Source organism: Sturnira hondurensis, unplaced genomic scaffold (assembly GCF_014824575.4).
Source record: "Sturnira hondurensis isolate 20B ecotype Veracruz unplaced genomic scaffold, ASM1482457v3 Scaffold0005563, whole genome shotgun sequence".
NCBI lineage: Eukaryota > Metazoa > Chordata > Mammalia > Chiroptera > Phyllostomidae > Sturnira > Sturnira hondurensis.
The window spans coordinates 1,136,904-1,158,769 of record NW_028078194.1 but is presented as its reverse complement, the minus strand read 5'-3'; the positions used below and the strand labels follow the sequence as shown (position 1 = coordinate 1,158,769).

Sequence of the window (21,866 nt, the reverse complement as noted above, 5' to 3'; positions counted from 1 at the left end):
ATTTGATGTTGAACCCTAACCCATAAAAGATGGTATTAGGAGGTGAGGACTTTGGGAGGCGATTAGGTCCTAAAGGTACAGTCCTTGTGAACAGAATTAGTGCCCTTAAAACAAGAGACCCCAGCCTCCAGAGGGGCGCCTTACTGGCTCAGCCATGTGAGGAGACACTGAAAAGACAGTCCTCTGTGAACCAGAAAGCCCTCACCAGACACAGAAATTGTTGGCACCATGATTGTAGACTTCCAGCCTCCAGAACTGTGAGAAATAAATGTATGCTGCATAAGCATACATTATAAGCCATAGATAGAAAATAAGATGCTGGGCCTATCGGAATAACTGAGTGGTTTATGAAGGGCCCTCTGGTCACAGCAGTTCATCTAGGTGCAGGCAGTGAGAGGTGGCAGTGTTCATACAGATTTAGAGATGATTAGAACTGACTAAATACTGACTTGCTTTTTGTTATCACCGTTCTTTGATCATTCTAACTAAGGGAAATTTAGCATGGAGCTCCTCACCCTTGGGTGGCCACGGTTGGACAGAAAGTCCTGGTGCCCACGAGGCAGTGAGAGTGACAGGAGCGTCAGTGGGGGAGGCTGTCAGGGCCAGATTGTGCAGGCCTCATCGGCCAAGATGAGGAATACTGTCTTTATTCTAAACACAATGGAGAGCAATGGAAGGGCTTTAGGAAGAGGAATAATATGACCCAGTTAAGGTTTAAAATGTTGCTGGGGTAGCTGTGGAAGAACAAATTGGTGAGCTGCAAGAGGGGCAGCCGGGAGCCTGGAACGAAGCTGTGACATTGGTGGTTGTGTTAGGCTGGTGGATGAATTCGAGATAGATTTCAACCGCAGGGTGATGCAAAATATGGTAAGTACCCATGGGAATGCCTACTGGTTTTTTTCATCTCTGTATCCCTAGAGCTTCACACAGTACCTGGTGAGTATTGGGAGCTCAAGTTCTCTTAAACTGAGCTAAAGAAAATAATCAAGGGCTACAGAAGCTTCTGGAACCTTTGTGGGTCGGGTTCATGATGACTTAGTACATAAGGGCGTGTGAAGGTGAGAGAGTCACGGTAGGTTGAAACACTAGTTCTTGAGTGGGACAGACTTTGATATGAATTCCAATTCTGAGTCTCACTAGTTATTTACAGCTCTGAGCTTCAGTTTCCTCATCCGCCAGTTGGGGTCATGACTATCCCCACACCAAGATTGCTGTGGGGTTAAATGATATGTTGGTGAAGTGCTTCGCTGTATAGTTGTCATGTAAAAAAATTCATATTCAGTAGCTATTATAGCTATTCGTCCTTTACTGTTATTTTTAATTTCTCTCCCAAATAAAGTTAGTACAGAAATACCTGTTTTGGTCCATTGAGTGTTTAGAGACACTACTTACTAAGAGTCCAAGTCCTGGACCCTTTCCCAGGTATCGTGTATCCTTCAAGGTCCAGTTCATGGTTCATGTCCAATAAACCTCCTCACCCCTCCGGAAGGCTAGGGAAGATGGTACAGAGAAGTCTCGAGACTGTGTGTCAGTTCCTGTTGGCGTCAGGTGACTACATGCCGTGCTGGCTGGAGCCGGCTGGCCCTGACTGGAACTGGTTTGTTGTGAGAGCTGATTTTGCCCAACTCCAAATTCAGTGACCTCTCCTTGGTAGTGTGAAATCGAGGAAGTGGGAGTGGAAGAAGTTACATCACTGAAATTGATACACACTGCAAAGAAGATTTTCTTCACAACCCCCTCCCTATGCCCCCGCCCCACCTCTTTGCCTGGCATTTACCTGTTTGGTGGTCTGAGGCAGTGGAAAGGTACCAGGGCTTTGGATGTGCTAGATGCTGCCAGCTAGAACCCACCCCTCCTCTGCCCTGTCTCCTCACCATTGGAGGCAAAGGCTTTCCTGGTCTCCCTTATAGTGACCCCAGGGCCTCTGGGGTCTGAGGTGTGGCAATGGGGCTTCTTTAGCTCCCTGGCAGTGAAGATATTATCTCTCAAGCAGACCTTGTTGGAGAAAGAATAGAAAACACAGACACAGAATTAATAGAGCCCACTGATAAACTAACATTTCTCTCTAGTGTCAGTCATTATTGTCTTTGCTCATGGCCGGCCAGCTATTCTGGAATATTCCACGTTCTTCGGTCTTTATATCTTTGCTTTAATTTAGGCCAAATCATGCATCAGCCCACACCTCACCTCCTCTGAGAGGCCTTCCTCAAGCATTCAGCCTTAAGGGACTGTCTCCCAGCCCAGGCACTCTCCACCACATTACTAGGTTTTAGGTTTTTTTAATTGCAGTTACAATTACTAAAATTAGGCTTAATGTTCCTTATTTCCTAGAGTGTAAGGTACCAGTGATTTTTGCCTGGTTTCCAAAGTCCTGTTTCTCTTTGACCAAGGCCTGCTCTCACTTTTTCAGACCTCTCTCCTCACGCCTACCTTTGAGCTACCTGCTTCTCACTCTTTCAAACTGCATCGTGTATCCTTCAAGGTCCAGTTCATGGTTCATGTCCAATAAACCTCCTGGATGTCTTCGACCTGTAGCAGGAGCTGTGCAGAACCCCAAGCTGCTCATTTGTCAGCAGGTTGTGTAGCGTCCCTAACTAGATTTTAGCCTTTGTAAAGTCAGACTGATGAGTCATAGTGATGAGCACCCAGAACAAGGGTGAAAAATCTATTGTTTATTGACACACTGATCCACCTGTGACCAGGCTGGGGAGGTGAGGTTGGGGGAGGGGTTGAGGTTTAGGAAGTAATATGTCATGTGAGAACCAGGTCAATATTTTAGCTCAGTGGTTCTCAGCCCCGGCTGAGCAGTAAGGCTCTTTTAAAAGGCAGGCTCCCGTCCCACTATTTACTAATTGAATCAGAATCTGTGGGAGTAGGGCAGCTGCATTCATGCCATTTCCAAGTCCCGTGGGTGATTCTGGGGCATCGTGAGGGTTCGGGACCACTGTGAAGGTGAGAGAAACAAGCCCCCACCCAGCATGAAAGCAAAGCTGTAATAAAACACTGTAACTCTTACACTCCTACTAGGTAAGAAGTAATTGAAACTCAGGGAACCTGGAATATTAGAAACAGCTTTGTAAATCGAACTTATTGGGGTGTCATTGGTTAATAGAATTATATAGGTTTCCGGTGTAAAATTCTGTGCCACGTCATCAGATGTGTGCTCCGCACCCCAAGGCAGATCTCCCTCCATCGCCAGGGGAACAACTTTTGTATACTTTAGTCTTCCCGCCGAAGGGCCAAGGACTTGGCCCCACCCCGTCCCACTGTCCCAGACCCTGAATTTTGAGCAGTGTTTCTTGGTAGTACACGACATATCCGGCATGTTGATGATAACTGAAGTATTCCATATATATTATTTAACACAATCACATTTTGCACTACTCCAAGTATAATAAATCTCACAGAAAAGTACTTGGTATTATTTTAATATTATAGAAGTGTCTGAGCAGCTTGCCATGATCGATGTCTGCAAAGTTCTCCTTCCCACCCCACTTTTCAGTGTTATTTCCCCTGAAGTGTAGCGGGTCCTCCCTAATCCTCAGTGTAAGGAGCGATTAGGTGCAACGGTGCCTGAGGCTCCGAGAACTTGGTACGTTACACATTAACCTCATTTAAAATGTTCATAACATTTTCTGAGGAGGATTTGTTGGGTTTTGAAGCAAAATGATTCTAGCAAAGAGCCTTGTGCACTAATGAGGTATCTTCCCAGAAAAGGAAAGAAGATATCTTTCTTCTAAAAATTAAGAAATCTTAGGGAAAAATAATAAACACTTGATAGATTTTTAAAAATTCGCTCTTTGTTGTATTTTTCCCACTACCATTTAGTTCCCTTGTGTTCCCCAGCAATCACCACAGGGTAGTCCATGTGAATGAATCCTTTCTCTTTTTGCTCAGTCCCTCCACCCCCTAACCATCATCTACTCTCTGTCTGTGAGTCTGTCCCCATTTTCCTCGTTAGTTCAGTTTGTTCATCAGCTTCCATATATGAGTGAAATCATGTGGTATTTGGCTGACTGGCTTATTTCACTTTTCATAATGTTTTCCAGGTCCATCCATACTGTCACAAAGGGTAAAAGTTTTCTTCTTTTTTATGGCCGAGTAGTATTCCATTGTGGAAATGTCCCGTGGTTGTTTTATCCACTCATCTACTGATGGACACAGGCTGCTTCCATATTTTGGCGGTTGTAAATTAACACTGCAATGAACAGAGAGGAGGGATGCTTATTATGTTCTTTGGGATTAGTGTTTTGGGTTCTTTTGGATATATTCCCAGAAGTGGGTCAGTAGGCAGATCCATTTGTAATTTTTTGAGCTATCTCCCTGCTGCTTTCTGCAGTGGCTGCCGAGGTCCGTATTTCTATCCCAGTGCAGAGGGTCCCCCTTCCCCACATCCTCACTGGCACGGTTGTTCAGTGATTTATTGATGATGGCCATTCTGACAGGTGTGAGATAGTATCTCACTGTGGTTTTAGTTTACGTTTCTCTGATGATTAGTGATGTTGAACATCTTTTCATATGTCTATTGGCCCTCCGTATGTCCTCTTTGGAGAATGTCTATTCAGGTCTTTTGCCCTTTTTTGAAAAAAAAATTTGTTGTTGCTCAATTACAGTTGTCCCCATTTCCCCACCATTGCTCTCTCTCCCTTTCCATGTCCACCTCGTCTTTCCCACATTCAATTCTCCCTCTTGTGGTCCTTGTCCATGGGTCCTTTATACATGTTCCTACTTTTTAATTGGGTTGTGGTTGGTGTGTTGTTGTTTTTTGGTGTTGAGTTTGGTAAGTACTTTATAAATTTTGGACATTAATCTCTTGCCTGATATGCACGATTAGCTCCAAGCTTTTCTTTCTGACTCACTTCTTCACCACTGTGATTTTTAAAATTTCTTACTAAATTTTTTCTTTGGGGCAAAAAAAGGCACAAGGATTTTTTGAAGTTTGTCTTTGACCCTCTTCACCTTTATGTAACATGAAGGAAGGTCCCGGCAGTGACTGGGGTATGAGGGATGGTAGCCATCAGGGAAAATCAAGGTGAACACATGTTATTTCTTCCCTCCAGTCCATCTTCCTTGGTGTCTTCACTTAAATCTCATGGTGATCTGATCTGTACTGCAGTCTCCTTATTTACTGTTTATCAGTGCCCATTGCTCAATTTCTTGCTTGAAGTCCTTGCTACATCCCTTTCTCTAGCATCCCACATTTGTCTACTGTATTCCAGGACACCTTCCACCTTCCTTGATGCTGTAGCACAATTTCCTTTTTCTTTCTCTTCCCTGGGGTGATCCTCAGTGACCTCAATATCTGCAAAGCTTCACCGTCCTTTCTTGACCTCTGTCTCTATTCAAATCAGCCTCTTGACATGGCCACTCTGTCTGTAGCATTTAGAATTTTTTTTTTTAAGATTTTATTTATTTATTTATTTATTTTTTTAGAGGGGAAGGAGAGAGGGAGAGAAACATCAATGTATGGTTGCCTTTTTGTGCATCCCCTGCTGGTAGTTAGCCTGCAAGGAACCGGTTTGCAACCCAGGCATGTGCCCTGACTGGGAATCGAACCGCGATCGTCTGGTTCGCAGGCCCGCGCTCAATCCACTGAGCTATGCCAGCCAGGGCTGTAGCATTTAGACTTTGTTACCTCTTCCTCCCATTATAACTTCTTAACTGGTCACAGTTCCCACTAGATCACATGTACTGACCCTGCTTGAATCCATCTCTGTTCCTACCTGCTTGTCTTGCTCTTTTTTTCATCAAATCTACCAGTCTCAACCTGGTTTGTATGCTAACCATCCAGTCTCAATTCCATGGTGAACTCTTCTCTTATACCCCTTGCCTATCATACATTTTCCAGCCTTTGCTCTTAGTTCCCTTATTTTTTCTACCCTACCCCGACAATGGGTTGGCTAAAGCAAGTAACAAACCTATATGGCAGGCTCAGCCCACTGTAACTTCTGAGTGTGTTTTTACAACCTTCAAGCGATTTTATATTTTTATTCATCTCATGTAGACACTTTCATTATGACTGTCCCAAATATTTCCCACCGTGATAAAGAGCCTCTTCCAGTCTTGACTCAATTTCCTCTCCTCTGTCATTAGCCCCATTCATCTATGTAAACATAATTACTATTTACTGAGTTATATGTCTATGTATTTATGATAAATATACATTAACCTAAAGCATGAAGATGAAACCTCAGACTTCCTGGCAAAACTATCAGCCATTGTAAAGTTCTCTCCACCCCAAATCTCTTTCTTCCCTTGCTTTGGCCTTCGACCCAGTATTGTTATTCTGCTTGGCAAGGCAGTTGCATCCCTTTCTGTTCTCTAGCCTATCACCTCCCCACTCTCTGAGCAGTTATCTACTCCTGCGTAACCACTCCCGTCCACCGTCACTGGCTCCTTATGCTTGAATAATTATAAGTGTAGCTGACACCAACTGAGGGTTTATTGTGAGTCAGATCTGAGCTAAGTGTTTCATGCACACAGTCAGCTTTAATACTGCCCCATAAAGAAGATGTGATTATTAAATGGAGAAGGAAACAGAGACTTCAAGGAACTTGTCCAACTGACAGTTACATGATAGAGTTGAGACTGAAACTTAGAAATTTGCTTCCAGAGGCTGTTCTTATAACCCCTTGACTTTGCCTGCAAATGTGCAGGATGTTGGCTGGACCCTCCTACTCCCCTCCGTGTACTTGCAACCTCATCCTTAGCTTTCACTGCCAAAGTTACCACAAATTTCTCTCCAGTCACATCCTCTAACTCTTCACAGACCATGCACTCAGGTCCTTGTCTTCTGCCTTCTGCCCCACACTCTATAAAAATTGATCTCTGAATGGTCACTAATGTTCAAATCCAGCAATTTTTCCTGGTACAGTGCTTCATTCTCTTGACTCTGTACCTCTTCTTGAAACATTTTTCTTCTGGGCCATCTATGTTTTTAGTTTCTCCTGCAACCTCTCTGACCACCTCATCTTTACCTCTTGGCAGATACTGCTAATTCTAGGTCAATTTGGAAAAAAAATCCTGGTTCTATAAACAAGAAGGCTGAGACACCAATAAGCCAGGGCAGAAGACGACTGATTAGCCTTCCAAGACTGTAAGCTGTAGCTTAATTTTTTGTGCAAATGAAACCAAAAAGTGTCTAACACAAAGTCCTGTAGCCAGAAGACATTTTGAGGGCTATTTTTAAATTACCTGAAGTAATTAGAGCCAGAAAGTATGCGTTCTGGAATCATTCATTTTGATTGGCTTCCTAGCATTGTCAGCTATGAGCTATGTGACTTTGCAAGGAAGGCAGTCTCTCTCAGTTTCCTCTGTACAAAATGGCTCTAATAATACTACAGGGTTGTAGTACAGGGTCAACCTATTGGGCTGTTGTGAGGGTTAAATGAAATAAACGAGTGCTCAATAAAACTCATTATAATTTATTCATTCGCTTATTTGCTCAGCAAATATATATTGGATGCCCGCTTTGTGTCAAGCATACGCTGGGTGCTGGGGAGACACTGTTCTCCAGGTACAGATACAACACCTGCTCTCATGGAGTTTTCGGTCTAGCTGGGGAGATAGCTGTTAATAACACTCACCTTCATTTACTTGGGTCAAGGGTACTGCTAGGGAGTGGTGGGAGATGAAGTTGGAAAGACAGGATTTGTGAGATTTGAAGAATCATGTGTGCCAGCTTGGGGACAGCATCCTAATCTGGTTGGTCACCACTGAAGGTTTCCAGAAGGGAAGTGATATGAAGCTGCTGTTTTTGAAGGGTGGGTTAGAACTGAATGAGTGAGACTAGTAAGTCTGGCCAATTAGGCTCATTAATTAGCCATTGGTCTTTGTGAAAATTATGAGCTAAAATTATCTGAGCTAGTACTTTGTCAGTGAGGTTGGACAGAAGGGTTCTGAGAGTTATTTGGGGATAGAATTATCATGGTACTTCCCCAAGTTCTCACTGGTTTCCTCTGCACATTGACTTCCTCTGAGTTCCAGGACCTTTAGAGGCTAACAGAATTTATACCTCTTCCCTCAGTCCAAATGGACAGCCCCCACCCCTCACCCCTTTCTCATTCCTAGCTTGCCAACTAGCATTTTTCTATTGGCTTTCCTGTCCTTCTTTTGTCAGGGCTTTCATGACACTGAGCTGCCCCCTAGTGGAGACTTGTTGATAACAGCATACATTTTTTTTCAGCGGTTTTTACAATTCATGCAACAAATCATTTGTATGTTTAACTGAACCAGGTATATACATTAATTTTCAAAAACAGAAACTCTATGTCTAGGATACAAGAAGACTAGGAAATATTAATCTAATAATATTAGATCAATATTTTAAGTAATATCGCCCAAATGGGATTGAGAAAGCACTCAGAAGCATCAAGTGACTATGTAGGAAAACTATCCACCTTTACCGTTTCCTGTGTAGTTAAGTCCCAGTAGAGGTTTTGAGGAACCTGAGCAGAGAGGGCTTTATTTTGCGTCCTATGGGGAAAGGACCCAGTATTGCCAAATCTTTTCATTTTTAAAGAGAAGCTGGAAAGCCAATTAATTCATGAACTATTCTAGTTTTTACAATGTTGTAAAATAATTTAAGAAGAAAAAATGAACTCTGTAGCCACCTGTTTTCAGGTTCTGCATGCTCGACCGCCAATTTCCAAATGGTAGTCCGTAATTACTAGTGATCATTGGCAAGGTTTTGCTGGTTTACAATAAAATTTTTTTAAAAGATGTTCTTTGTTTACTTTTAGAGAGAGGGGAAAAGAAGGAGAAAGAGGGGGGAAACAGTAATGTGTGAGAGGTATGTCAATCAGGTGTATCTCAAGTGTCCCCAACTGGGGACCTGGTCCACGACCCAGGCATGTGCCCTGCCTGAGAAGAATTGGCAACTCTTTGGCTCACAGGCTAGCACTAAATCTACTGAATCACACCAGCCAGGGCAATTTTTTTTAAAAAGAACAATGGAATAAATTTTTCCATATGGCTTGATATATCTAGTATATTAAACTACTTTCACCCTGTAATGATGTTCTTATATATTTTGTTAAAATGGTCTAGGTTTGGATTTGTATCTATCTTTTATTTAAAATATCTTTTTTTTTAAAAATGAAATGATGTTGCTCTGGCTGGTGTAGCTCAGTGGATTGAGCATGGGCCTGCGAACCAGACGATCGTGGTTCAGTTCCCAGTCAGGGCACATGCCTGGGTTGCAGGCCAGTTCCCAGCAGGGGATACCTGAGAAGCAACCATACATTGATATTTCTTTCCCTCTCTCCTTCCCTTCCCCTCTAAAGATAAATAAATAAAATCTTTTTAAAAATGATGCTATAACTTCTATTGTATTTAATTGACAAAAGTAAGAGTTGGTGACTTTACATTGTCTTATTATGTTTAGTTTTGTTGTACTGGTTATTTAAAACCTAAGTGTCTGGGCATCACATCGCAATTATGTGTTTAAATAACACTAACCCCAACCCTAGACCCTAGCAGTTGATGTGGAAAAAGTATTGGGTGGAAAGAAATTCGAGGTCTAGAAGTGTGACTGTCACAGAGTGTGAGAACCCAAAGGAACTTCCGCTTCACTCCTTTATTTGGTAACCAAGGGCACAGACTCCCGGCAGGAACGAACTCACCCATGCTCACCCAGGGGGTAGTAAGTAGCAGAACCACATGCACTTCAGCCCGGTTTCCTGACACCAGATCCGTGGTCTTTCAACCACCTGCTCTGATCATTTCTACCTCAGCCAGACAGAACCCAGGGCCCTGCTGAGCCCGAGTGGGGACGAGGCCGGGTAAAGGGAAGACTTCGGGGTAACAGGAAGGGTGATTTATGTAACTGTATTTTTACTGCAAGTTTGAACCCCTGCAATACGCTCATTTATTCTGGGGTATAGATGTTTGCCCCTTCATTTGCTATTGAGCTGACTTTTCTTTAGGATGTTTCTTTCATGAGTAGGTCTTGGGGTTTAAAAGTATCTTACTTTTAAAGGCTCACTTATTATAATATTTGGCTGTGTTAGAACATGAGCTGATTAGCAAATGTACCGTTTGACTTGCTCACTGGTCTGTCTCACTGCTGCAGGCGCTTATGTGCCCAAGTCTGTGTCCTTTAAAATTGTTTTCTTATTGTTTAGTCTTGTGTGTCTGTGTGTGTGTGTCTTATATCCCCAACCAGTGAACAAATTTCACATGGTTAGTAGTAATGTAGTTCATACTTGTCTCCCCTAGCAACTGTGGCAGGCACAGTGTACAGGTCTGACCTTGTTAACAAATTAAAGAATGACTTAATAAGCAATACTAATAACCTCCATAAATTGAGCACCTTGCACATACTATTAGTCTAATTGCTTTTTTTTTACACAATTTAGATCAGTCCAAAGATGTTTACTGTTTTGCCTCCCATGTGCCCCATGTTATATGCTGGGGATAAGGTGGGGATTGAATCCTATAGCCTCTGACCACATAGAGTTTATAGCCTGAACTTCAGTGCCTTCCCTCACTCACTGCTGCTTCAGCCCCTGACTCATGCTAGCCTGAAACACACAGTTATAAATAATTAAGAAAATACTTACAGTTAAGCCAGTTGCTGCAAAGTAGTGCTGGGGTCAGGAAAGACACAGAAAAGATAAAAATCAAGTTATGACATGAAGGATAAATGAGCAGCTAGCCAGGTGAAGGGAGGAGAAACAGTGTGTTGTTCAGAGGGAGCAGTACGGGCAGAGGCCCAGGTGGAAGTAACTAAATGTATTGAACAAAAGAGAGAAGTGCATAAGGAGAGCAGAGGGAGGAAAGTGGCAAGATGACTTCTGTTTCAGTCTTGCTATTAAACTCCCATCATACTTTGCAAAGCTCCCATCATGCTTTGCAAATGCTTTCTAAAAGACATCTAGGTGCATAATTTATTTATATGTTACATAATTTATATTTATTTATATTTACTTATTTATTTATATTTACATAATTTATTTATATTTACTTATTTATTTATATTTACATAATTTATTTATATGTTATTTATCTTAAATAGGTCTTTTCCCACTGTGCCAAATTCCTGGAGTAGAGACGGCCATGCATCTTTATTCTATCACCTAGCACTGCCCTAAACTCTGCCGATGTGCCTATTGTATCGTCTGTAAAATCTTGCTCTTCTGACAAGAATTACCTACTCATGAACACAACATACAATTTCTTCACGGAGTCGAATCCGATTGACTGCATCCATCTATTCACTCATTCATCTCTGTGATAAACTTTTCTGCGTGCCAAGCAATTTAGGAAATCTTAAGAGATTCCTTAGGGACTCAATGTTTGTTCCAGACTTAACACTAGGAATAACTGAGACCGAAAATCTCATCCACAGAGCAATATATTACTCTTAGGAAACACTTGAATTTTGTTACTGAATAATAATTATTCTCTTTTTTGTGGTTTAGTTATACTTCCATTTAAAAATCTGCTTTTCTTTTTTTCTCCTCAGCCCATCTGCCAGGCAGCCTATCAGAATGACTTTGGCCAGGTGTGGCGGTGGGTGAGGGAAGATAGCAACTACATCAATGTTCAAGACGGCTTTAATGGAGACACCCCCCTGATCTGTGCCTGCCGGCGGGGCCACCTCAGAATCGTTTCCTTCCTTTTAAAAAGAAATGCTGATGTGAACCTGAAAAACCAGGTAAGGCCAGGACACAGGAGAGGAGAAGGGAATTGACGGTGGTGATTCCCTTCTCCTGGCATCAACGGGAGCTCATGCTTGTGGCTCCTGGGACCAACATTTTGTCTTTTAGAGAGACGACACATACTGAGGACATTTTACTGGGCTAAAAAGCAAAATAACACATAGTTCACTAAGCAGGCATATTTTATGGGGAATTATGTCCTTGTACTTCTGAAAAGGAAGAGAATAGTTCACTCTTTTGATGGGATAGAGCTTCGTTTCTTTGCCTTCTCCTTCCCATGCTTTTCCTTGACCCCGCCCCCACCTCCTCATCACTGTTACAGAAGTAACGGGGAAAGAGTTCCTGGGGGAAAATATTGACCCACTGGTGCTATTTCATTAGTTAGGTTTTTACTTTCTATGTCAAAGTACTGATCCTTACAAGGTCCCATTGTTTACTTACAGAATAAAAGGATGCTAGTAAAAAAATTGCCAAGGACAAGTAAGCTCATGAACCAGAGGTTACTTGAAGCCTCGTAGAAAGGCATTAAGGATGCAGTAGTAGCTGATGTAGAGTCTTCGGTCAGGAAGAGTAGAATATGTGTCCATTGCTGTGAAGGTCCTTTTAGAACCCTTTTGGAACTTCCAGCGCCTACATCCTAGTATAGGCAACCTTTAAAGTACCCCGAGTAAACACAACAAGTCATTATTTGTAATAATTATGAATGCCCTGTGTTCATTCATGAATATTTGGTGAAGAAAAAGAGCCTGTAGGGCCCCACTTGCCCCTTCCAAGTTAGCTTAAAGACCTACCCATTTAGAGCAATACTGTATTATCAGAAAAATAGACCAGTGCTGAACTTTCTTATCTTTGAGATATATACATAATTTTATTTTGTTATTATTATTATTTGCTTGGTTGGATTTCAAAGCCAGTCATGCCTGTTCTAAGTCTAACAGATCTACAACTTAGAGTATGACACGTTCTCTTAGCTGAAGAACCAGGTGTGTGGGGTGGTGGTGAGAGGGGGTAGCAAAAACAGATGTTGATGGGTCCACATCCTCTCTCAAGAGACTTACTGTTAGGAAGCTGAGGGAAGGAGATGCTTGCCAACATGGAGACAGGGCTGAGGAGGCATTCATATCTCCGTTTTGCAGAGAACCTGAGGCAGCTTCCTGGGATCCTCTCCTGTTACAGATATCTTGGAAAAGACTTTAGTGGATACTTTAGGTTAATAGACGTTTTATCAGAATAACTGGTGTGCATTTCCTATTTTAAAAATATTTTAATGTTTTTAAAGTATTTAATCTTTTTATATTTTTCTCAAGTATAATCTTTGTACATCAATGATCTGAACCAGTGCTTTCTCATTTCTTAAATTTATGTTTATGAGTTATTTTTAGAAATGCTAAATAAAGGCCTTGAAAACAAAGAGCTGTGCTGGTGATTGGGGTGCACAGACTTAATAGAGAACACTGATTCTATGGAAGGCAAATTAAAACCTAAAGATGCCCCAGCTGGTGTGGCTCAGTGGACTGAGTGCCAGCCTGTAGGTCAGAAGGTCATTGGTTTGATTGCATCAGGCATGTGTTTGGCTTGGGCCAGGTCCCCAACTGGAGGAGATGTGTGAGAGGTAATCGACTGATGTACCTCTCGAGCACTGATGTTTCTCTCCTCTTTCTCCCTGCCTTCCCCTTTTTCCAAAAATAAATAAATAAAATCTTTAAAAAGTGTAAAGATAGATATAGATACAGCTATAGATACATAAATATATCTTGGTCTGTCAAATTAACCAGGCTTAAAAAAGAAAGCCAAGTGTTGATCAGGAAGGAGGTTTAAATCATTATTGTTTTACTAGAGTGCAAGTTAGTAGCCCAATATGAAAGACATTAAAACTTTATTTATTTATTTATTTATTTATTTATCTTTAGAGGGGAAGGGGAGGAGAGAGGGAGAGAAATATCAATGTATGGTTGCCTCTCGTGTGTCCCCTGCTGGGAACTGGCCTGCATCCCAGGCATGTGCCCTGACTGGGAATTGAACCGTGATCCTTTGGTTCGCAGGCCCGTGCCCAATCCACTGAGCTATGCCAGCCGGGGCCATTAAAACTTTTTATGCCTGGAATTATATTTTTAGAAACTTATGTTAAAGACAAATGTAGAAAGGTTGACTAATCTTTAAGAAGATGTTTGTGTAGTCTTATTTATAAAAATCAAAAGTTAAAAACTCAAATGTCCAACAGGCAAGGTTTAGCTAGATAAATCGCAATAGTTCTGATCAATAGAAAGACAAACAGTCTTTACAGTCACAAATTTAAAAGCATTCAATGGCACGGAAAATGCACATATTCTAAATGTTAATTGAAAAAAACCATATAATTTTGCAGATGCAGTATGAGCCTACGTTTTAAAATTTCACAGTTAACTCTGGCCTGTTTGATTAACGGGTGATTTAAAATTCATTCTGCTATTACCTTCTTGCCTAGTTTACAAAACTTCTACAGGGAACATCTACATCTTTCTATTAGAAAAACGGAAAGACTTATTTAAGAACGGTGCCTCCCCCAAGCGGAAGTTAGCCTCCTCCTCCTCTCTGGCCCTCCCTCTTCCCTTGTTCATTTGGCTGCTGTTCCTGTCACAGTGGCTTTCTGCATCATATTTGTGCGTGTGTCTGTCTCCCCGGGTGGGTTTTGAGGCCCCAGGGCTTTATATTCCTCACAATTCCCAGAAAGTTATCACCTGATAAATATTCATGTACTTCAATAATTAAATTGAGTTATTTCCATTCTTCTAACACTCTCTGTAGGCATGTAGAAACAGAAAAATTGCCATGTGGTTAAAATTTCTTTAATGAACAAACCACAAAGTGAATAACCATAACTGCTGGTGATTAAGGGATAACTGTAGATTTTTGTAACGTGTTTAGTCCCGTGTTTATATCTCGCTGTCTTGTTCCCCAAAACTAAAATGCGTGAGAATCCTTCTTTTGAGGATTTGTCAAATGCACATTCCACCTGTTATCTTTTCACAGCCCTCCCCCAGCCTCTCCTTTAGACTGTGCTCCATTTAATATTCGGATCAGTGACAACCTGGTTTTTTTTCAGCAGACGTACTTCACAGAAAAAACAGGTGGCACGTGCACCATAAAAAGGAAAGGCATAAAGTAAATTTTTGATAGGGTAGTCTGAAAATAGAAAATTTGAAATGAAATATTTTATTCATGGAGAATTCTTTTCTTGATTTTTAGAAAGAGAGAACCTGCTTGCATTACGCTGTGAAGAAAAAATTTACCTTCTTTGATTATCTCCTGATTGTCCTCTTAATGCCCGTTCTGCTTATTGGTTATTTCCTCATGGTGAGTACCCTGGTGAGAGCAAAGGGCCAGTGAGCAGGAGGCCCGAGACGTGGCTGCTCAAGGTGTGCTGGCCCAGCGAGATGTAAAGATGTAGCAAATTAAGCACTTGGTTTGCATTCTGTAAATGACATTTCCAACAGACATGCGATGCTGTGAGTGAAGCAAGAAGCAAAGTGGCCAAATAAATTAATCGATAGTAAAATCATCTGTGTGATGTTTGCTTAGGAAAAGCAATTCATCTTGCTTTAAATCTTAAGGAAGCACAAAAGTCCTGAATATTGAAAATAAAATTTCCCCTCCTATGTACTGTTTCTTTTCACTCCTCTTCATAAGAGGAGTTTGTCTTTGTACATGTTTTTCTGAGTTTCTGATTATTAAGGACCCACCCTGGTTGTCAGTTAAAAACCAGGGCCCAGGAAATTTGCAGCCAGCAGCTGACAAACACCGAAGATCTTTATACAGGATTTGCGAAGCCCACCTTTCCCTCTGATGAACGTAGTCGTGTTTGAGTCTTTGGCAGTGATGTTGTTGAGAGGAGAAAGATGTAGTTGGTATGGGAATGCAGTTCTATTATAAGGAGAAGATGAAACTTGAGTTTTGTTGTTGTTTTTCATATAAAGTGACGGCTTTGCTGTGATTCATTCAGTTTTCCATCTGGTTCTCCTGTGGCCAGTTCCGCCTTCGAAAGATGATTCAATGGATGTGTAATTTACTCCAGTTCAATGACCAATCTCCCCTTTCTTTGTAGTTAATAGACTGTGGGTGTTAGTTACTCCTATTAACATAAGCTCCAGAACGAAGTCTATGAGTCAGAAATGCCATTATCTCCTCTGTTATTTAAATTTTTACAGAATCTGAGGAACTGCAATTAAATATGATAACATTGATTTTGATGCTTGGATTTATGGGAGAGAGAAAACTATAATGCACTGATAAACATAGAATCTGCTTATATCCTTGAAAAGTTCTTGAAAAATTAGTTGTGTATTTAGTGCATAACATATAAATATTCATAGTTGCGGGGCTGGGGGGTATCTGTTGTTCATTTCCAAACATTTTTGGAGATTATGAAGAAAACATCTATGATTAGCAAGGTTCATTCAGAATTTGTTGATGTACAACCCAGCTTTCTAAGACAGTCCAATGTTTAAAAGCTGGAGGCCTGGGCACAACTACTAATTGTAATCAGTAGCCCGGCTTTGATGGCACTTGTACCCTGTTTATTAATGGGGCCTGAAATGCTTCATTGGTAACATATAAAGACTGAATGACGAGAGAAGAAATTACAGGTAAAGAGAACAGAAAGGACTGTGCTACTTCAGAGGAAGGGAGGAGAAAGTCCGTTCGGATGCTGACACAAGAGGAAAGCACAGAGAAAGACCACTGGATGGAGCTTCCTGGATAACAGAAGGACCTCCGGACATGCCCTTCTCAGCAGGAAGGGCTGTGCTCTCTCAAGCAAAGAGATGTTGTGGATGGGGAAGGGGCGGGGGGTACGATCAATCTGTCCTGTGCTCAGAATCTCAGGACACTAGGCAGGAAAAGTGGATTTCTGAGGAGCCTAGTTCGTTTCATCCTTTTGTTCAGTCAGTCAACACAAACTTATTGACCCACTACATGCTGGCACTGTGCTGGGTGTTAGGGATAAGTGGTGAACCCAACAAGTGTTAGTCCTTTTCCTCCTGAGAGTTAGAGGGGAGTGAAAAATGAGCCATTAATCAAATGAAGGCGGGAACATGTGTAAAATCACCATGAAGCGGTGGTACAGAGAGAGGTGATCAATGTCATGAGTGAGATGACGATCAAAGAGAGGGATTTTGCTTGGCCAGCTGGGTTCGGGAAAGCCTCCTGGAGGAAGAGGGGCTTGGGCTGAGATAGTAAAAATGATTTTTATTATTATGTCATTTTTTATTACAGAGACATTTAAGGTTACTTTATAAGGTAAAGAGGGGAGGGAGAAGGCTTCTAGACAAAAGGAATAGAATATTCAGCGCAATTGTTCTACAGCACTAGGGAGCCTGGGATGTGAAAGACTAACCAGAGGCCCATGTGGCTAGGGCAAGGTGAGCCAGCAGGTGTGGACTGAGCCGGCCAGTTACATAAGTGGAAGCCAGAACATGTGCATCCTTGCCGGCCAGGCTGAAGCATTCGCTTTGCCCTCAGAGCAATGGGACATCATTGGAGAGTTTGGAGCCTGGGAGACAGGTCACTGGGCCCTCTTCTCAGGAGGATGTAGTAGGTCTGGAGTGGGGACCCAGAATTTGCATTTTTGAGTACCCAGGCTCTGGTGCTAGTCCAGGTCCCCACTCTGAGAACCCCAGCTTTCCCTAATTGATCTTAGAAGGGGTTGCAGAGGTGGGGGGATTTTGAAAAAGATCCTGGGCACATAGGGGTATTGGGGTCAAAATCAAACATATTGATTGGAATAGTTTAGACATAAGATGAAGAAAATGTTTGTAAATAAACCTTTTGTATGCTGTTTGTAATAGGTGTCAAAGACAAAGCAGAATGAGACTCTTGTCCGAATGCTACTCGATGCTGGTGTGGACATTAATGCTGCAGACTGTGTAAGTCTGTATTTTTAGTTATTTTGAAATAACATTCAAAATGGTATTTTTGTAGGTCGTGTACTTGTCATCTGTAAAGTTGCTTGTTTTATTTTCCTAGACACTTTTGCATTTCTTTTTCTTTTTTCTTTTCACTGCCAGTTATGTGATCTTGAGGTTTTTTATATATGGCCACTAAACTTGTGGGAATACAATCTTTATTAAATATAGAACATATTAAAAAAAAAAACCCTGCTGCACTGTGGGTGAGAAGTTAAAGAAGACGAAGAAGGCTCAGATAACCAAACTCATTCTTGGTAGTTAAGAACCTGGAGTCAGAATGCCTACGACGTGTAAACCTAGGCTTGCCACTTTTTACCCGTGTGCGTTGTGGCAAGTTATAAACTTTTCTAGCTTCCTCTTTGCTCATCTGTAAAATGAGGATATTGGTAACTTACAGGACTGATTCATGTAAAGCACTTGAATGCCTGGCAGAGTGCCTGACACATGGTAAGGGCTCAGGGATCGTTAGCAGCTGCTACTGCAGCCAAGATCCCAGCCAGCAAAGAGGCCCCATCTGCAAACTGAGGGAAGATAAGGACAAGGGTCAAGGGAAAATCCAAATGATGGAAAGAGCAGTGATACCAACGGGAACAGCCCCAGCTAACTTGTTTCTGTTCATAAACATAAGGTTTTGCTCTCACCTTTTACAACTGTGCCTTGAATGTGTCTAACCCCTTACATGGTCCTAAATGGGTCAAAAATTTATTTCTAAGGAGTTTTATTTGCTTATTTGATTGAATGAAATTTTGGTTGCCTAGTTCTTTACTGAAATAACAGGCCAGTCAAAATTTGATTAAATAAATACAATACTCTATTTTAAATCCTTAATTTATGTTGTATACATCTGTGTGTATATTACCATTCTATGTCCTGTGATGAAGAAAATGTCCCAATCCATTTTTATTGATTATTTACATCATTTTAGTTTTGGTTCTATTTGGTATCACATGTTTAAACTGATGTAGTTCTCGTTTTCTCTCTCTTTGCAATGTATATGTGTGTGGGAGAGGGGGGAGAGAGAAAGAGAGTGAGTTTATGAAATGTGTGCTTTTTCTTACTCCAAATATAAGTTTTGGAGTAATCTGGACAGACTACTACTGTGAATCATCATTTTACTAGGTAACTTTGAAATGTATTAAGATGTCATTAAAAATTAAGTAAAAGATAACTCAAAAGGTTCAGAACTTTGCTTGTGAACAAAACTTCTCTAGGGTATTTTTCTAGTTATCTATGTCTATCTCAGTCTCTAGACATAGAATTACACCCCTGTGCACACTCATACACAGATGTGCACGTGGGCACAGATTCTTACCACATCTTTCAAAACTCCCTGTATATTAAGATGCATTTTCCAACTCTAAGTAATGCAGTGTATTGTACTTTCTTGGGCTCTTTATTTCACATGGAAAAATTCAGAGCCAGATTTTCCATTCATCATGCCATCGCTTAATAAAAAATATGAAATTACAGCATTATCCCCTATGATTTTAGAGGAGTTTCTAGGAAAAAAGAGCCAAAGTTGATTCTGTTAATCTTGATAGTCAAGGATACTATTTCTTTAGTTGTTAAAACCATGGCTGTTTGGCTTTGAAAGGCAAAATTTTCGATGTAGAAAATTTTCATCCTCTATGATCAAGAATCATAGAGGATGATATCTGCAGAACGGCCCATGTGGAGACGCTAAGGGAAAAAATGGTAATGAGATCAAAACGCTGACTGGCCAGACATACAGAATTCTACAAAAAAAGGCCTTGGGAAAATTCAGCACCAGCTTTTGGAAGAGAAAATGAGAAAGGAAGATATTAATGACTGACAGAACATTAATAACATACATAGTGAAACAGAAAAGGCTTTAAGAACAGAAAAATGTGTTGGGTGGGACTGTTTTGCTTAGTTGTACCCTACTAAACGTGAGGAGCACTTGCTAAAGAAGCCACATGCTGTGGTCTGCAGAGTGCAGTGGCTCAGCTGTAACGTTGGTTCGTTGTGTTTCAGTATGGCTGCACTGCCTTACATTACGCCTGCGAAATGAAAAACCAGAGTCTTATCCCTCTGCTCCTTAAAGCTCATGCTGACCCCATGATAAGAAACAAGGTAAGACTCTGTAGACCATGGTTTGTGGTATCTCCAGCAGCCTGATTGAGCTTTGGACCTGTGCTGAATAAAAGTACCATTGAGTGTGATGTTAACAGCAAAATTAATCATCCTCATTAAATACTGTATTTTACCATGTATAATACACACCCATGTTTTTGGCCCAAACTTTCAGGAAAAAAATCTTTTGTTTTAATTTTTAATTCTATTATTTATTTATATGTAGATACTTGTTTTTTGTATCATTTGTAGCATTTATTTTTGAATGTATGAATATTGTTATTGCTTTCTGGAGTTATACTTTTAATGCATAAGCATGAATTAAAGAATTAAAATCGTTTATATAGATGTTAAATTAGTACTGCCTATGTATAATGCACATCCTTATTTTTTCCTAAAAATTTTGGGCAAAAAAGTACTCATTATCTATAGCAAGATATGATAACTAAGTAATCCTATTACTTTTAAAACAATAACATTTAAAGCCTTTGCCAAACCTGAGTGAGAGTCAATTAGCCTAAACTGATAACTGGACTCTTTATATTGGCATTTGATTCTACTAGAGATAAATAACAATAATTTTTTTTTTTTGGTTAGGATGGTGAGAGTTCCCTGGATATTGCACGAAGATTAAAATTTTCCCAGATTGAATTAATGCTAACAAAAGCCTCATAATGCTCGTGGCCTCAGATGGAGAAGCAGAAAAAGTTAAAGGACTAGATTCTGTCTGCGTCTTGGACTATTGGTCTGTGGACCACTCAGCCTGGGTGCCGCCATTTTACAGGGCCAATGATGGTTGCCAAGGATAATGTTTTTGAAGAGATTTGTAGTCATGTCCTTGCTCAATGGAGTTCACCGTGGCCCTAGCTCTAGAGGACACACTAAAGCTGTTGAAATTTCTACTTCAGTGAAAAAGGTGATGCTTCAAATTCAGTCTCTCTTGAAGAAGAGGACAAGTTATCTCAGACAGTGACCTCTTCTCTTTGCTGTGTGCTCTTAGAAGAGGTTGTCCTACCTATGTCACACCCCAGGAGGCGCTCTTCCTCTCAGGCCCCTTTAAGTGGTAAGATGAAGAACATGTACATTTGTATAGAATGGTGTATCTATGTTCATGGGTTTGTGATTCACATGTAAATGTTCCTTTGGCAAAACAACTGCAACCAAAACATTTATCACTTGTCAGTGGTGGCAGGTTTACACCACAGGAATTGGCAAATGCTAAATCCAAGGCTTTTCTTTTTTTCCTGGAGAATCACTTTACCAGCACATTCCTAAACAATTTGCTGTCAGTTTACAAAAAAAAAAAAGCCATCTTGATTTTGAGTAAGATTATGTAACTATCAAGATGTTTGTTTAAAAATATTTCTCATTCTCTTGTGAATGCAAGGCAGCTATTGAACTTGTGAATTCTGTTTATTTCATTGGTAAAAGTTTAAATATTACTGTAGTTTTGGGGAGGGGTTGGGGGGAGGCAGAAAACTGTACTTGAGCAACAATAAAAACATAATAAAAAAGAAAACCTAAAAATAAGTTAATATTACTGTAGTTTATTTAGATAAAATATTCTATATAAGAAATAGAGTTTTATGATGAGATAGTATCTGAGTTATACTTCTAGATGAAAGAGAGAATATAAAATATTTGCCCAACTCCTTTGCCAATGAAACAGTGAAAAAGTATATCTTTAAAATGATTAAATTTGCTGTGGCTGGTGTAGCTCAGTGGATTGAGTGCCAGATTGTAAACAAAAGGGTCACTGGTTCGATTCCCAGCCAGGGCACATGCCTGGGTTGCTGGCCATGTCCCCAGTAGGGGGCCAATGAGAGGCAACCATGCGTTGATGTTCTTTCCCTTCTCTTTCTCCCTTCTCTTCTCTCTAAAAAACAAATAAAATATTTTTAAAAATTCTTAAAATGATTAAATTAAAAAATAAAAACTAAATCGTGAATTTATTTTAAAATTTCAAAAATTATATTATATTAATTATGCTATTACAGTTGTACCATTTTTCCCTCTTCAGTGCCCTCCACCCAGCACCCCTCACTCCCCTAGGCTATCCCCACATCATTGTTTATGTCCACGGGCCATGAATATGTTCTTTGGCTACTCCATTTCCTACACTGTACTTTACATCCCCAAGCATATTCTGTAACTACCTATTTGTATT

At 40.7% G+C, this 21,866-nt stretch overlaps 1 protein-coding gene across 1 annotated transcript in view; it reads left to right on the top strand.

Annotated features, from left to right (window-relative positions):
* Positions 1-21,158, top strand: part of ANKRD22 (ankyrin repeat domain 22) — a 29,686-nt gene extending 8,528 nt beyond the window's left edge. Inside the window, exons 2-6 of the mRNA XM_037047289.1 lie at positions 11,468-11,659; positions 14,889-14,996; positions 17,486-17,563; positions 19,601-19,699; positions 20,297-21,158. Coding sequence (XP_036903184.1) covers positions 11,468-11,659; positions 14,889-14,996; positions 17,486-17,563; positions 19,601-19,699; positions 20,297-20,374 — 555 coding nt within the window. The 3' untranslated portion in view covers positions 20,375-21,158. The remainder of the gene's footprint in view (positions 1-11,467; positions 11,660-14,888; positions 14,997-17,485; positions 17,564-19,600; positions 19,700-20,296) is intronic.
* The last annotated feature ends 708 nt before the right edge of the window (positions 21,159-21,866 follow it).